This window comes from Triturus cristatus, chromosome 2_1, assembly GCF_964204655.1.
Source record: "Triturus cristatus chromosome 2_1, aTriCri1.1, whole genome shotgun sequence".
NCBI classification, from domain to species: domain Eukaryota; kingdom Metazoa; phylum Chordata; class Amphibia; order Caudata; family Salamandridae; genus Triturus; species Triturus cristatus.
In genome coordinates, this window is record NC_140581.1 from 1,049,266,679 (window position 1) to 1,049,282,006 (window position 15,328).

Below are 15,328 nucleotides of genomic sequence, written 5' to 3' on the forward strand. Positions count from 1 at the left end.
GCCGGAACTTGTGTCGGAGTTTGTTGTTGCGGCGGTACAGACGGAGGAGGGTCTTGGCGTTGAACCCCCTCGGCAGGCGGTCTATGTGGCGCAGCATTAGCATACTCGGGAGCTGCGTCGTCTAAATAAGAGGAAAGAAAAACATCTTCTGCGGTTCTGGGATGCCCTTTGGGATGTACTTTTATCGGGAACAATGGGGGTGGCAAGTCTTTTGGTATCTCCGGAGTAGCCTTAGGTAACCCTTCGGCCAGAAGAGGATACATACCATTCATAAGGGCATTTCGTTGTCTGTCTACTTGTTCTGATTTTACTCGAGTACCTTCTTCAATTAATAGATTTTCTCGAACTTTATTTGAATTCTCCTTACTCTTCTCTTCCTGTCTACGTGCTTTTTCTGTACGTCTATACGATTCTTTACGCCATAATTCAATGGCATCTTTCTGTGATTGTCTAGCTTTCTTTTTCCATAATTCTTCCTCTACTTTCACGATGCAATCTGCATCCCAGGTCCCAGCTGCGGGCCACCTCTGACTTTCTGGTAATTCCTTGGTGTAGTCTACCCATAAATCGAGAAATAATATGGCGTCTAGGCCATGTTTGTGATACATGAAATACCCTGGAGTGTCCCTAGGAGGAATGGGAACAGCTTCTTCGAGTACCCCTTTTCTAGTTTTGATCTGTCTTAATTTCGAAAAGAACGGCATATTGAGAACTGATCTGATACCTAATTTTGAACACCTTTAATACAACGAGACACAATAATGAACAGTCATTCACACCACACTATGCAGAACGTATTTAAAACATTTTAACATTTAACATTTAATGAACAACAATGATGGCCATTTAGGGAACTAGTCACTAAGCATAATACTCGGCACTAACTTGGTAATTCTGGATTATATACTAGACATACTTGATATACTGCTAAACAGTACAGATACACTGCTGAAACAGTGCAGACCGGGTTTGTGTACCCAAACCCGTCTTGACCGGCACAACCTATGTGCACGTCAGAACGCCTCCCCGACAATGGTACTCACCGGGTAGCTCGGAACGGAAGGCCTCGGAACTGAACTGAACTGGACTCGGACCGGACTGGACTCGACTCGAAACTTTGGAACTTCGGAACCTGGTGGGCCTCTGTATACCTCGGATCTTGCTCTCTCAGCTAGGCTCTGGTCGGGATACTTCGCACTTCTCACCGCCTCGTCTGGGTGTTGATCGCAGCCTCAGTTACCCCCGCTCGGCAGGAGGGAGATACAGGAAATCCTGTGGGTACGCGTTGTTGTCCGTCCAGCTGTGACAGGAGACCGGGCCTGCAACGCACCTCCGGCGCGTGAGATGAGAAAGTGTCCCTATTCGGGCGCCATATATGTGGTAAATAATTTAATTACCGGAACTTAATTTGATGCGGAAAATCTATAATAATAGCTCAGTAAAATAAGAGGCAGAATCCGTGGTATTAGAGGTTCGGAACGGGCTTTATTCCAAAATCAATTCGAATTGATGGACTCCATATTCCATCACCACGAAGGTTCAGGAAGTGAAGGACAAACTTTATTGACAAGTAATCATTTTTATACAATAGGCATTACAGTGAAACAGATGCAGGAGGCGTAACAGTTGATAACAAAGATAAAACATACATGCGTAACTAAAATGGGTGTAACTGGGCGTAACTTAAAGAACGTCATTGGATATGATGTCATAAATGGGTGGTTCCATGAAAGAATTTCGCAATGTCAGCAGAAATACTTGGCAGAGATGCGCGCGCAGCAGCATGACGTGTGATTGACGTGCAACTAGGGGGAAAGAGAGACTTGACATTTAGCTCTACATGTGGAGACAGAAGTCTGGGGTTATGTCAACCTAATCCCAAATCATATCTAACATCCTATGTTTAAAGAACTGTGTTATCCAAAAAGAGAGGTCTCTTAGGATAGAATCTTATTCTATACTGACTATACTGACTGTTAGTGCGTGTACAAGCGTCTAAGTGTCTACACTAGATGCGAGGGCAGAAATCTTCCATAGTAACAGGGCTATGAATTACTTGCATAAAGACAGAGAAGCCGGGCCTTTTGCTCGGTAGCTGAAAGAATGTTTACTTAAACTACTAGACAGGAATGCATTGGATGAGGAGCGGAGCAGAGCAGATAATCTTGAAGGTGAAATACAGTTTTTGGCAAGCAGACAGGTCGAGTCAGGCACCGTTAGCCGCACAGGGAGTAGGACAAAGTTCATGGATACAGATGCAAGCTCAGACTGGAGCTTTCAGAGGCAGAAGGCAGAAAAGGCTTGATGGCAGAATCAGGGCCTACTCGCCTGGACTGTAAAATGGGATAAATGAACCATATAAAGCCGGTGCCCTTTCATACTTAGGAATAGAATATCCGGCCCATTCATGGCGGATCTGAAAGAGGACATGTTGACGGTGGACGCACATGTGTTTGCGTCTTCATAACTGGAACTGGAGGAAACATACATGTACTTGTGATTTATACATGAAACCGTTGGGGTCCAAGATAGGGGACATAACTGATCATAAAAATCCATATTTCCACAAGTGTAGGGTAGTGTTTTAGGGTTTAGGGTAGTGTCGGGGGGACGTGCAGGGTAGTGTTTGAGTGTAGGGACTGGACTGGGGGCGGCGGAGGGTCATGCTGGGGGTAGTGTTTTAGGGTTTAGGGTAATGTTGTGGTGTTTGTGTAGTGTAGGGTAGTGTTTTAGGGTTTAGTGTAGTGTCGGGGTCGTGCAGGGTATTGTTTGAGTGTAGGGACCGGGCTGGGGGTAGGGGGAGGGTCGTGCTGGGGGTAGCGTTTTAGGGTTTAGGGTAGTGTTGTGGTGTTTGTGTAGTGTAGGAGAGTGTCTTAGGGTTTAGTGTAGTGTCAGGGGGTCATGCAGGGTAGTGTTTGAGTGTAGGGACCGGACTGGGGGTAGGGGGAATGTCGTGCAGGGGGTAGTGTTTTAGGGTTTAGGGTAGTGTTGTGGTGTTTGGGTAGTGTAGGGTAGTGTTTTAGGGTTCAGTGTGGTGTCGGGGGTCGTGCAGGGTAGCGTTTGAGTGTAGGGACCGGACTGGGGGGTGGGGGAGGGCCATGCTGGGGGTAGTGTTTTAGGGTTTAGGGTAGTGTTGTGGTGTTTGTGTAGTGTAGGGTAGTGTTTTAGGGCTTAGTGTAGTGTTGGGGTCGTGCAGGGTATTGTTTGAGTGTAGAGACCGGGCTGGGGGTATGGGGAGGGTCGTGCTGGGGGTAGTGTTTTCGGGTAGTGTTGTGGTGTTTGTGTAGTGTAGGGTAGTGTTTTAGGGTTTAGGGTAGTGTTGGGGGTTGTGCAGGGTTGTGTAAATGTAGAGAGAGGACTGGACGTCGGGGGAGGGTCATGCAGGGGTACTAAATTAGAGTTTAGGGTAGGGCAGAGTAGAGTCACTTACCTTTCAAACGTTTACCATGAGTATATCTTTACCACGCATGCCTTTGCGTTGTAATGACATGCGTGGTAAAGGTATAGTTGTGGTAAAAGTTTGCGATGTAATTGTATTTCGTTGTCATTGACATTGCGTAGTAATACCCGCCTTGTAATGGCACGCGTTGTAATGTAATGTAATGTAATGGGGTTTTTATAAAGCGCAGGTTGCACTCCAGGGAGCATCTTTGCGCTGTAGAGAAGGTTCAAATCCTAATGGTCCAGGCGGGGAGGAAAGGTAATTAGACTAGATTTTTGCATTCCCATTCAGGGAGAGCAAAAATCCAGGTTTTGAGGGCCTTTCTAAAGGTTGCTTCTATGGGGATTTGACGGAGAAAGGGAGGGAGGAGGTTCCAGGCCCTGGAGCCTAGTACTGACAGAGATTTGCCTCCTTTAGTCTTGAGTCTGAACTTAGGAATGGTAAGAAGATTGGCCGCTTGAGACCTGAGGCATTGCGTGGGGTTATAACGTTTGAACATTTTTAGTATGTAGTTGGGTCCCTTTCCATTGAAAGCCCTAAAGGTGATCAATATAATTTTAAAGAGCACTCTTTTATTGATGGGCAGCCAGTGTAAAAGGTTCATTGCTGCCGTAGCTGAGGTCCTCTTTTTCCACCCTAGCACTAGTCTGGCAGCTGCATGCTGTACCATTTGTAATTTGTGGCAGACTTCTTTGTTAGTCCCTGCATATAGGCTATTGCAATAGTCAATGCAGGAGGTGATGAGGGCTACTGCGACCGTTTTCCTTGCAGAGAAGGGAATTAGGTCGTAGAATTTCCTAAGCCCTTTAATAATTCTGAAACAGGTCCCTGCTACGGCTGTGGCTTGTTGTTTGAAGCTCAGGGAGGGGTCAAATTTGATCCCTAGATTAAGGACTGAGGAAGCAATGCTAGGAGGGGCAATGGCATCCTCAGGCCACCACAATGAGGGATTAAAGGTATTATCTTTGCCAAAGGGAAGGATTTCAGTTTTCCCGGTGTTGCACTTGCGATGATTCGAGTTCATCCATCTGAACGTGGCGGTAAGGCAGCTTTGGAGCCTTCTCTCCGCTTCCCGAGTGTCATTCTCCAATATCAGAATCAGCTGCGTATCATCTGCATATGCAATAGTGTCTATACCAAAGGATGAGATAAGGGTGATTAGTGGGGCCATGTATATGTTGAAAAGTGTAGGACTCAAACAGGAGCCTTGAGGGACTCCAGATCCTACTAACTTTTCTTCTGATCTGTACTGTCCTAAGACCACCACTTGTCTCCTATTTCCAAGAAAGCTTTTTATCCAGCTCAGTGCGGTTCCAACAATTCCTGCCGCGGCTAGACGGTCCAACAGAATGGCATGGGACACTGTATCAAACGCCGCGGACAGGTCCAATAGAACCAGTACTGCTTTCCTTCCCTGATCTAATGCTCCACGGAGGGTTTCAGAAAAAAAGATTAGAGCTGACTCTGTGGAATGTTGGGATCTAAAACCTGCTTGGTTGGGATGCCAGATATTATTGCTTTCCATGAAGGCAGTGAGTTGTTTATTAACAGCTTTCTCCGTAAGTTTACAGAAGGCTGGGAGTAGGGAGATGGGACGGAGGTTTGTGAGGGTGGCGGGGTCCGGTAGTATATTTTTTTGCAGGGGTTTGACTGCTGCGAGTTTCCATTCCTCAGGGACCAGACCCTGGGTGAGTGAAGAATTTATGATACTATTGATGAATGGATTAACAATCTCTATTAGTGAATGGAGCACTACCGGAGGGCAGGGATCAAAGGGAGATCCTGATGTAATTTTGAGGATTTCTGTCTGCGTTTCTTCTTTGCTAACCGGTTGAAAGGAGGCAAAGGTATTGGTTTTTAGTCCAGAGTTAATGACCTTATTTTCCTCATTGCTGTGAGGTTGCGAGAAGTCTTTGGTCAGTGTTAAAATTTTACCCTCAAAGAAGTCTGCAATAGTATTGCAGAGACTCTGTGAGGGGGGGATGTCTTTCTGCATAGTTTTAGGGTTAGTAAATGTATTAACAATATTAAAGATTTCTTTTTGTTTGTTATTACTATTATTAATGGCTTCCGTGTAGTAATCCCTTTTGGCCGTTTTAATCGACCCATGGTATTGGCGACGGGCAATTTTATACAAATCTTGGTCAGACTCTGTATAGTTGAGTCGCCACTTTCGTTCAAGCGCCCTAACTTTCCTTTGTTCCTCTTTTAAAGTAGGAGTGAACCACGGGGCGATAGGTCTCTGTTTTCTCCTGGTCCTCAAACGGGGAAGGGTGGACTCCTGGCTTTTTATGAGTGCATTGATCCATTCCCTAAAAGCCTGACTGTCTTTGTCAGGGGCTCCTGACAAAGTCGGTCTGGATGTGTCGGCTCCTAACAGGAAGTCAGGTTGCCCTATCAGATCTTTCCAACAGGGTCCTTTCAAGTCAGACCCTGGGAGGTCATTAGTTTTCTTGGTCCGAGAGTGATATGTTACGGGGAATTCAAACGGAATATAGCTATGATCTGTCCAAGTTAATATTTGTGGGGTATCTACCTTGAGTGCTTCGATATTGGAACAAATGCAGTCAAGTATATGTCCCGCCTTATGAGTGGCGGAGGTAGTAAGGATTTTCAAGCCGAGTACATTCATAGTATCGGTGAAGCAGATTGTAGCCTGATCTGAGTGGGCGTCTAGATGTATGTTGGCGTCTCCCAGGATGGTGAAATTGGCTGATTTGAGGGCTAAGTTGCCTATAGCTTCACCGATACTATTCATGAAGTCAGTATGTGTGCCAGGTGGTCGATAAATCAGGGCCCCTGAAAAAGTGAAAGAGTCATGTATTTTTAGCGCAAAGCCAACATTTTCCGCCCCTTTGAGGCCTGGTATGGGGAAGGTTTGGCAATTCAGGGTGTCGCGATAAACAATAGCAATACCTCCACCTCTCTGAGTAGGTCTATCCTCTCTGGAGATTAGGTATCCTGGGGGTAGGGAGTTTGTTATATCAGGGTTACTATTAGGTGTCAGCCAGGTTTCCGTCATAAAGAGGCAGTCAAGCTTATTTTCCATTATAAGATCAAATATATGTGCGGCGTGCTTTCCCATAGACCTGACATTGATCAGTCCGCATAGTAGGTCCCTGGCTTGTATAGGTGGCTGATTTCTTGCTTTGAGGCCCAGACTGTAACTACAGCACCTGCAGGTCCAGGAACCAGACCAGGTAATCAGGTCAAGTGATCTAGTGCAGGATGTTGGGTCTGGTTTGATTTTGAGTAGGGCTTCTCTTGAATAGATGATTTTTTGTACAGGGGGGTGGCCCTGGGCACGGGCGAGGCACGGACGGGCGCGGACGGGCTTGCCTTTAGCGCGCCTTTGGCGCGCTGGCGGCGCGCCCGCTGCGCACGTCCGCTGCGCGACCGGAAGATACACATGATTATGAGAGAGGTGGGAGGGTAAATGAGGGTGTGTCCACACTAAGGGGGCGCGGCCTGAGGGATCGACGGTGATGGCGTGCGAGGTGTGTGAAGCAGGTCCTGCAGCGTCGCCAAGAACCGCCACAAATCCCTGTCAGAGGCGAGTTCGAGCCCTAATTAGTGCCCAGGAAGGAGGTAGGAACAATTTAAAATACAGCAATCAGTGACACTCAAATTTATAAAACAACTAGCTTACTCCCGGCTTCCGCCTCAGGAGGATACAATTCTCTGACTGGTTCTGAAGTCGGAGACCTTTAGATAGTCTCGGTAGGGGGCGTGTCCACACTAAGGGGGCGTGGCCTGAGGGATCGACGGTGATGGCGTGCGAGGTGTGTGAAGCAGGTCCTGCAGCGGCGCCAAGAACCGCCACAAATCCCTGTCAGAGGCGAGTTCGAGCCATAATTAGTGCCCAGGAATGAGGTAGGAACAATTTAAAATACAGCAATCAGTGACACTCAAATTTATAAAACAACTAGCTTACTCCCGGCTTCCGCCTCAGGAGGATACAATTCTCTGACTGGTTCTGAAAGTCAGAGACCTTTAGATTGTCTCGGTAGGGGGCGTGTCCACACTAAGAGGGCGTGGCCTGAGGGATCGACGGTGATGGCGTGCGAGGTGTGTGAAGCAGGTCCTGCAGCGGTGCCAAGAACCGCCACAAATCCCTGTCAGAGGCGAGTTCAAGCCCTAATTAGTGCCCAGGAATGAGGTAGGAACAATTTAAAATACAGCAATCAGTGACACTCAAATTTATAAAACAACTAGCTTACTCCCGGCTTCCGCCTCAGGAGGATACAATTCTCGTTGTATTAATATGCGATGTAATGAGTCATATTCGTAAAGGGGCTCATACAAATATACACGATTGTAATGATGATTTTATTCATTGAGAATTTTTATCCAATATATACACAAGTGGTTTAATGTAATGGTTTTAATTAACCCTTTAATACATTTTGATTCTGTGAAATGACTAATGGCCTATTAATTTTGTTCATAGCATTTGTTTAGATCTTTGTTTTTAGTTTGCCACTGCACTGTAAAATCCCCGCTGAACAGTATGGTAATAAAAACTTTGACCTCAATACTTTTGATATATTCCAGATCCAGAACCATTCCTCATCTTCCGCCGTGGGGAGTCTATTTTTAGGATAGACAAAGAAGGGACCAATCAACAGAAATTGGCAGACGTTGTTGGCACTGGAGCCATCCTCGATTTCCACTACAAGGAAGGCTGCATCTATTGGGTGGAGTCTGAGGAAGGAGAGCTGCGACGAGCCTATCTGAACGGCACAAAACAGGAGGTACTAATGTATGGGTGTCAATTCACCAAAATGCCTGGGGTAGCGGAAGTGACTTCACAAGCCCTTTGACCTTCACCTTCACTCACACATTCATATCCTTACACATACACATGCTTACACATACACATGTATTCACACACACAACAATACTCACATTCACACATACTCTGCCTGCACATACACACACATCCACACACTGTCTCGTACATAAACACACTCAAAACTGCTTACCTCAGCTGCCAGGGAAAGTCATAGTCCAGCAGTTTGTACTCCATTTTTTAAATTAAGCTAATAGCGAATAATGTAATATTATTCACCATTAGTATAATAAGAATTTGACAAAAAATAAGGAGAGTGAATAAGACCCCTTTCACTCTAAATTTTGCGTGAAAGGGGTGGGCAGTGGGTGTTGCTGTGGGCGTTCCACCGCAACACACATTGTGATCGATGCTGCCACCTATTATCAAGGGTGGCAATAATAGGTGGCAGGGCCGAACTTAAGACCAAAAAATCCTGGTCTTAAGTTGGCGAAACGAGGAGCAATGCTTTATTTCTCCTCGTTTTTGCTTTTTCCATGTGTGCCGCCTTGTGCAGCACACATGGAAAAAGCAAAATGCCATGGTTTGTTCATGTACAGGAAGGTGTCTCTTCCTGTATATGAACAAACCTTTTAAAAAATGCCTTTTTGTAACTTTGATGTGTGCTGCACGCAGGGGGGAAACACCAGGCTGCACCCCATTCTTGAGAATAGGGTGCAGCCTCGCGTTTCCGAAGTAGCGGTGAGAAGCGTTAAGCCAAGGAGGCTAACGCCTCTCACCGCCACTTCCTTGAAACTATCCCCCTTTGTGTCTTATTTTGTGATGCCACTGTAAAGATGTCTTGCATGGGTTTGTGTTAATGAATTGTGATGTTGAGAGTGTTTTTTCCGGAGTTTTATATAGCGCAAACTTGACCCAAATGTATCCGGTATCAGAGGGGTTTACATGAGCACCAGTTGCTTACACAAGAACACATTCATTTTTGTTAGGCACGGAGAGATTAAGTGATTGGTCCAGAATCACAGGATGTTGAGCATCCTTGTCGAGACTCGAACCGGTTCCCCAGATTTGAGATCGACCACCCTACCCCTGGTTGGCATTGAATGTGTGGTTCCGTTTTCTTGTTTGATGTAGGAGTGTTTTGCCAGTAGTGTTTATTCTGTTCAAGGAGCATGGTGTGGGGACAGGCAAAGATATATGTGGTTGGTGATGGTAGGATTATAGTTAGTTGTGGATTGTGGTCAGTTATTTGTGTTCATTTGCGTATCTGTATAGTTGTGCAAGACATATTGTGTTGACGTTTATTGGTTGTTAGTGTTCTGTCTGCTATGTGTTGTGGTAAGGTGTTATGTTATGGTATATTATGTTATGGAATGGAATTGCTTCTATAGAAATTAACAGTATGGTTGAGGTCTGTCCTGTGGATCGGGGGTGTGCATGTGTATAATGTTGAAGAGCATCATGTTATACATGTTATTTTGTGAGCTGCTATCATATGTCATCTTGAGTTATGTTTGATATGCAGCCTCAGGTTCAGAGGAGGGTGGAGTGTTTTTGCAGTGGTACAGTAGTGTGTGAAAGAGGTGCAGTGGGGGAAGGGTGGTGTTTATGCAATTATAAGGTATGCAGTGAAAGGAGGACTTGACACTGCCAACAAACCAAAGCAAAATCTTAACATATAGCAAACTAAGTGGAGGGCTACCAATAATATACATAAAAATAAAGCATATTTTTCAAGAAATGCTATGATAGAGATATCTTTTAAAATATAGTGAGGGTGGAAATCTGAACACTTAGTTTAAGATGTCTGTTTCTCTTCAGTAAACTGGGTAGCGAAAGCTGGTACTGGATGAAAAGAGAGCAATGCTTGTCCAGCCAAGATACTTTATATAATGCATTTGTTTTATTTTACAGAAGGTAAATGCAGTGGGAGCAGGGATGGTAGGATTTGCAGTGAACTGGATAAATCACGTGATTATTTGGGCTAACCGTCTCAGAGGGACTATTGAACAAACCAACATGAATGGAGAGAATTCCAGAGTCCTTCTGAATGGGTTAGCGCACCCAACGGGGGTGACAGTGGACCCCTTAGAGAGGTAAGCTAAGTCTTTCTTTGTTGTCTTCAGTGCTTAATTTGAGCCAGAAGTTTAGGGTTCTCAGCACTGGCACTTAATTGCCAACACTGTCACCTATGTTAGCCGCCACATGGTGGCGCTGTTTGCGTAATTTAAAAATGAACACAAAAACAGTTGTTTACTAATTCAATATATATTGTAAACAACTACTACCTACCTCCCAATCCATTATTGTAGCTTCGGGGGCATTACAGTCTAAATTGTCATACTTGTAGCAGTGTGACCATTAGTACTTGTGTTAGTACTGCCATTGGCAGCGCTGACAGTGACAATGTAAAGTGTGGAGAGGTGTGGCTCACTGGTTAGAGGCGGCAGACCCTTAAGCAGAGAATCGGCCAGGGACCAGGGTTCAATTCCCGACGAGGCAGTGTCGTGGACCAAGGTCAAAACGGACTCGATAATTCTCGCCTCGGTACCTACTCTAACCAGGAACCCACTCGGCAACTCTGGGCATTAAGCTTGCCTCATCTCTACAACGGCCCCCCACAGACGCCGGGGATGCCTGGTTTCACCTTGGAGATACCCAGAAAGGGACCATCTCACAGGGATAGCCAGGACGGGTTCCCCAGTGGTCTACAGTGCCGGGACGCCCCGTTGCTGGGGTAGCTGTGTGCTTTACAAGTCTACAACATTTAACATTCAATGCGTGGTGCAAGCTTCAGTGGCCTCCTGACCAGGGCCCGGGCAGTTATATTTTTTACAAATGAATCACTGGTTGGTTTCCTTCACAGCAGACACATATGAAGAGAGGGAGCTTAATAGCTGTGTTCAAACTGGGTACCACATCACAAAATTGTGAAATTACTTACTTTGTTGATTATGTCCTTGCTGGTGCAGCGATGGTCTTATTTTTCAATGGAGAAGTCCGTAGTTGCTTGATTGCACCCAAAACTGTAGAACACTGCCACCCCAATGAGAGGAATTCATCCTAAATATAACTAAAACAGTTAAACTCTGTAGCTATTGCAGTTTCCCACTTGTATTGTTCAGTTGGTATTTATTCCTCTTACGCCATATTTTAAATGTACAATTACAATATAAATCTCTCATGGGTGGCTATTTGCAGATCCCCAACATGTCCTACCACACACTGTTATTTCTTGCAGTTGACTAGTGTTAATGACATTGGCTAATAAAGAAACCCCTTTAAGTCTAAAAAGCCTAGGTCACTCTGGGCTGCCAAGGCATACACTGCCGGATGGCCGCTGTTGTTCAAATGGAATTTAGTACAAGCAAATTACCTGATTCAACTATCATAGTCTTGCCTATGGGTGGGAACAGCTTAACAACCCAAATAACATTCTTGTTATGCACCATTTAAAACTTGTGATGCATGTGTTAGAGAAATAGCTCTTCTGTAGGCTTACACTGATGCACACTTGAAAAGATTTCTGAATTAACAGTAAAGTAAACAATTTTAGTTGAAAGACAGGGTCCCTCATATTTCAATTAAGCAAATTACATCCTAATACTTTATTAAGCATATTCATTTACTTTAAATTCTTCCTATTTAAACACATTGCTGTATTTTTCTGTTGTAAACATAGCAGTGTGTCCACTTGGTGCAAGATGCCTGCTGTTTGTAAATGTGACACTTTGAAATGGGATAACATTTAAATGATGAGTTTTATGGAATCCACATAGACATAAAATTAACTCTTTAGTTTAATCTTCTGCCATTTCAAAGTGTTGCATTTACATATGACAGGCATCTTGCTCCCCAGTGGCTGCTAGACTCGGTGTCCTATTCATAATGAAAAAGAAAGCCATGTTTTTTAAGTGGGAGAAATTTAAAGTGCAGAAAAGGTTTCTATTTTATTAACATGTTTTGAAGAAAAAAAATCCACTTTAAATTTCTCACAGAAAATAATGGTTGTATGTTTGTGTTATACATGTAACAGTGCCACATATGGTGAAAGTAATGTCCTGTACCACACAGGTTCTCTTTCACCCATCCATCTACATATATCCGATCCATATGCACACATGTTCATACAACCCCACAGACCAGCTCCCTCACTGACACACATGGAGGCCCTATCATAGTGCCTGTAGTCAAAGTGTTTTGTTCAAACCATAGACTTAGGCTCTATGGACAGTAGGCTTAAATTCAATTAACCTGGGCATGGGATTATCTGGTAACATTGTGCGAGTGGCTTGGTCTTCAGTAGCTCACAATGATTTTCACTGATCAGAAGTAGCTCTCACTACAGAAAAGGTTGGAGCCCCCTGTCTTAGAGCAAACCAGGAGGCAGGTTAGTCAATTTAGTTTGTAACAGTCCCAATCTGGGCACAGAAGTGAAGAAAAGGACTTCTGAAGATGTTCAAAGGAAAAATGGGACTTCACTCAGTTTCCAAAAACATCTGAAGATCCATACTAGGGAGTAATGAACCCCTACCAACATCCAAAACAAGTTTAGCTGTACCACTAGGGGGTGAGATTGATTCTCGTGTCATCTGGTACAGAAGAGGATGGGAGCACACATGAGCAGTGTGCCCCTAGGGTCTTTAGCCAGCCATGACTTCCATGATGGGCACTGGCAGCAGACTACAGTGAGGCAAAGGGAAATTTGTCCCACCCACATAATTTGGTGCTGGTGCCTTTTATGCCTTGGAAGGGCAGATATCCCCCTAAGATGCATTGAGAAATGGAGTAAATGTGTGACCTTGCTATCTGGAGGGCGTCTTTCTTTGTAACATGTCTAGTTTACCCATCTTCCTTCAGTCAGCGTTATAAATCATGTGAGCTACCTCTTTATCAGAATTACTGCAATAAGACTGAAGGATGGCACTCGGTCAGCAGTGTGTGATTCTTGATTTTTTTAGGCATTTAGAGGGTGTTTTAGAATTTGGCGTATGTGTGGAATCCCCCTAAAATAGGCAGATGCCCCATCTGCCAAATTTGTGGTACCTAGCATCTGTTTAGAGTAAGAAGAAATGATATGTTTCTGAGGGCAGATCCTCAGTTGCCCCCACTAGGTCACGTGTCAGTTGGTCAATGTACATCAGAAGGCCTGCCTCATTTACAGTGGTCCTTCTGGCATTCATGTTTTGTGGTCGCCATTTTATGTTGTGACGGATGTACCAGTCGCATCACAAAATGGCCATTTACTGGGAGTCACAAAACCTCCTGCCTTATTTATATTAAATGGAAACATATGCCTTTTAATATAAATGACATTTAACATTTGGGGTTATGGCCCTTAAATACAACCACCTTGGCCCGTAGACAACTGTCAACACAATGTAACATCAGGTGTTTGTTGAATGCAAATACATCTTTACTTATGCATGAGGGACATCATGAGGGACTTAATAAACATGGCCTCAGAATTATTTCAGTAATATTTTAAAAACCTTTTGCAAAACAACTAGTATGATGCAACAAAAGAGAATCCACATTCATTCAATGAATATACAGTGAATAATTTGTGAAAAACCATAAAGTGTTTTTTTTAAAAGTGCTAAAACCAAAAACATTTAAATACAAATAATTGCTTAGACTTGCTAAAATACAGTCATCACCAATCCTACATTTATGTGACCAAAGCCCTCTAATCACAGGGAACGCTCTTGGTACTGGGACATATTGGGGGGGGGTCCAGATGTATAAAATATGGGCTTGTAACAAGTTACTTGTAGAAAAAACTATTTTAAACATCCATATTGGTACTCGTTGGAGTAGAATCCCCCATTGGTCCTGGTTGGTCTACGCGTTCTGAACCCTAGATGTCTATTACAGGTTCTCCTCAGGACAAATGTATGGTGAGTTCTTGAAAGCACGATAGAATGTTTGTCTCAGTTATTCGTATCAGTTGTGGTTCATTGGACGGGTGGTGTATCAAATGCATTGTGGTTCATTGAAAGGGTAGTCTATCAGATGCCTCGATTTTCATCTATTGATGCTTCAATTATCAATGATTCGGCTCTCATTGAAAGTGTAGAGGACAAAACCACGTTTTGTTGTATCTTATTCTGTGATTTTAATGTGGATTCTCTTTTCTTGCATCGTACTTATTGTTTTGCAAAAAGTAAAAAAAAAAAGGTTTTCAAATACTACTGAAATAATTATGAGGCCATATGTATTAAGTATGATGTCCCTCATGTAGAAGTAAAGATGTATTTGAATTCATCAATCACCTAATGTTACATTGTGTTTACAGTTTTAATATGAATGAGGCAGGAATTATTATTGTGACTTCCTACAAATGTCTTCGTATGCAGCAATGGAGGTCGGCGGAGGACAGCAAACGTGTATGCCTGCATTTGCAGACATTGTATGCCCACATTTACTTCTCAAAGAAGCATATGCCCCTCCAAAGGACAAGAGCCGCTTTTAAAAATAAAACTGGGGTTCAGTGTATGATATTGTGGAGAATGCAGTGATCCCCAATGTCAGTGTCTCCCAACCTCCGTATGATAAACACACACATTTACAATACGTAGGCTTCCACACGGCGCAGCTTCGACTTACAAATTAGTTACCACCCACCTTAGAGAGTTGGTATCAGATCAGTGGTTTGTGATTCCAATTGTCTGCTTTAGAATAGAGACTCTATATTGTTACAAGACTGTGTTGTCTTTCATTAGGTTCATCTTTTGGTCATCAGAGAGCGCCATCTCGGCTGTGAACAGAGTGAATCTGGATGGAAGCAGCATGAGGTCACTCTACAGGACCACACAGCAAGTGAACGCGCTCGCCATGGACTTCATTGACCAGCGGATTTACTGGACGCAGTTTAGTCATGAAGAGCAGGTGCCAAGGATTGGATCGTGTAATTACAATGGAAGCTTTTTGCACATGATACCGCATTCTGGACAGTAAGTTTTATGTCATCAGAAATTAAACAAAATGTACTGTATGGTAGTGTGAGAAGTCATCCTTTCACTAGGGATGGCAGTCGGTAACATTCTGAAAGTTTCCACATGGGAAATATCCTTTACCATGCAGTGCCTTTA

At 44.0% G+C, this 15,328-nt stretch overlaps 1 protein-coding gene across 1 annotated transcript in view; it reads left to right on the top strand.

Moving 5' to 3' along the window:
- Positions 1–15,328, top strand: part of EGF (epidermal growth factor) — a 732,085-nt gene that overhangs the window by 196,451 nt on the left and 520,306 nt on the right. The window contains exons 2-4 of the mRNA XM_085635667.1: positions 7,997–8,196; positions 10,149–10,330; positions 14,960–15,190. Coding sequence (XP_085491793.1) covers positions 7,997–8,196; positions 10,149–10,330; positions 14,960–15,190 — 613 coding nt within the window. The remainder of the gene's footprint in view (positions 1–7,996; positions 8,197–10,148; positions 10,331–14,959; positions 15,191–15,328) is intronic.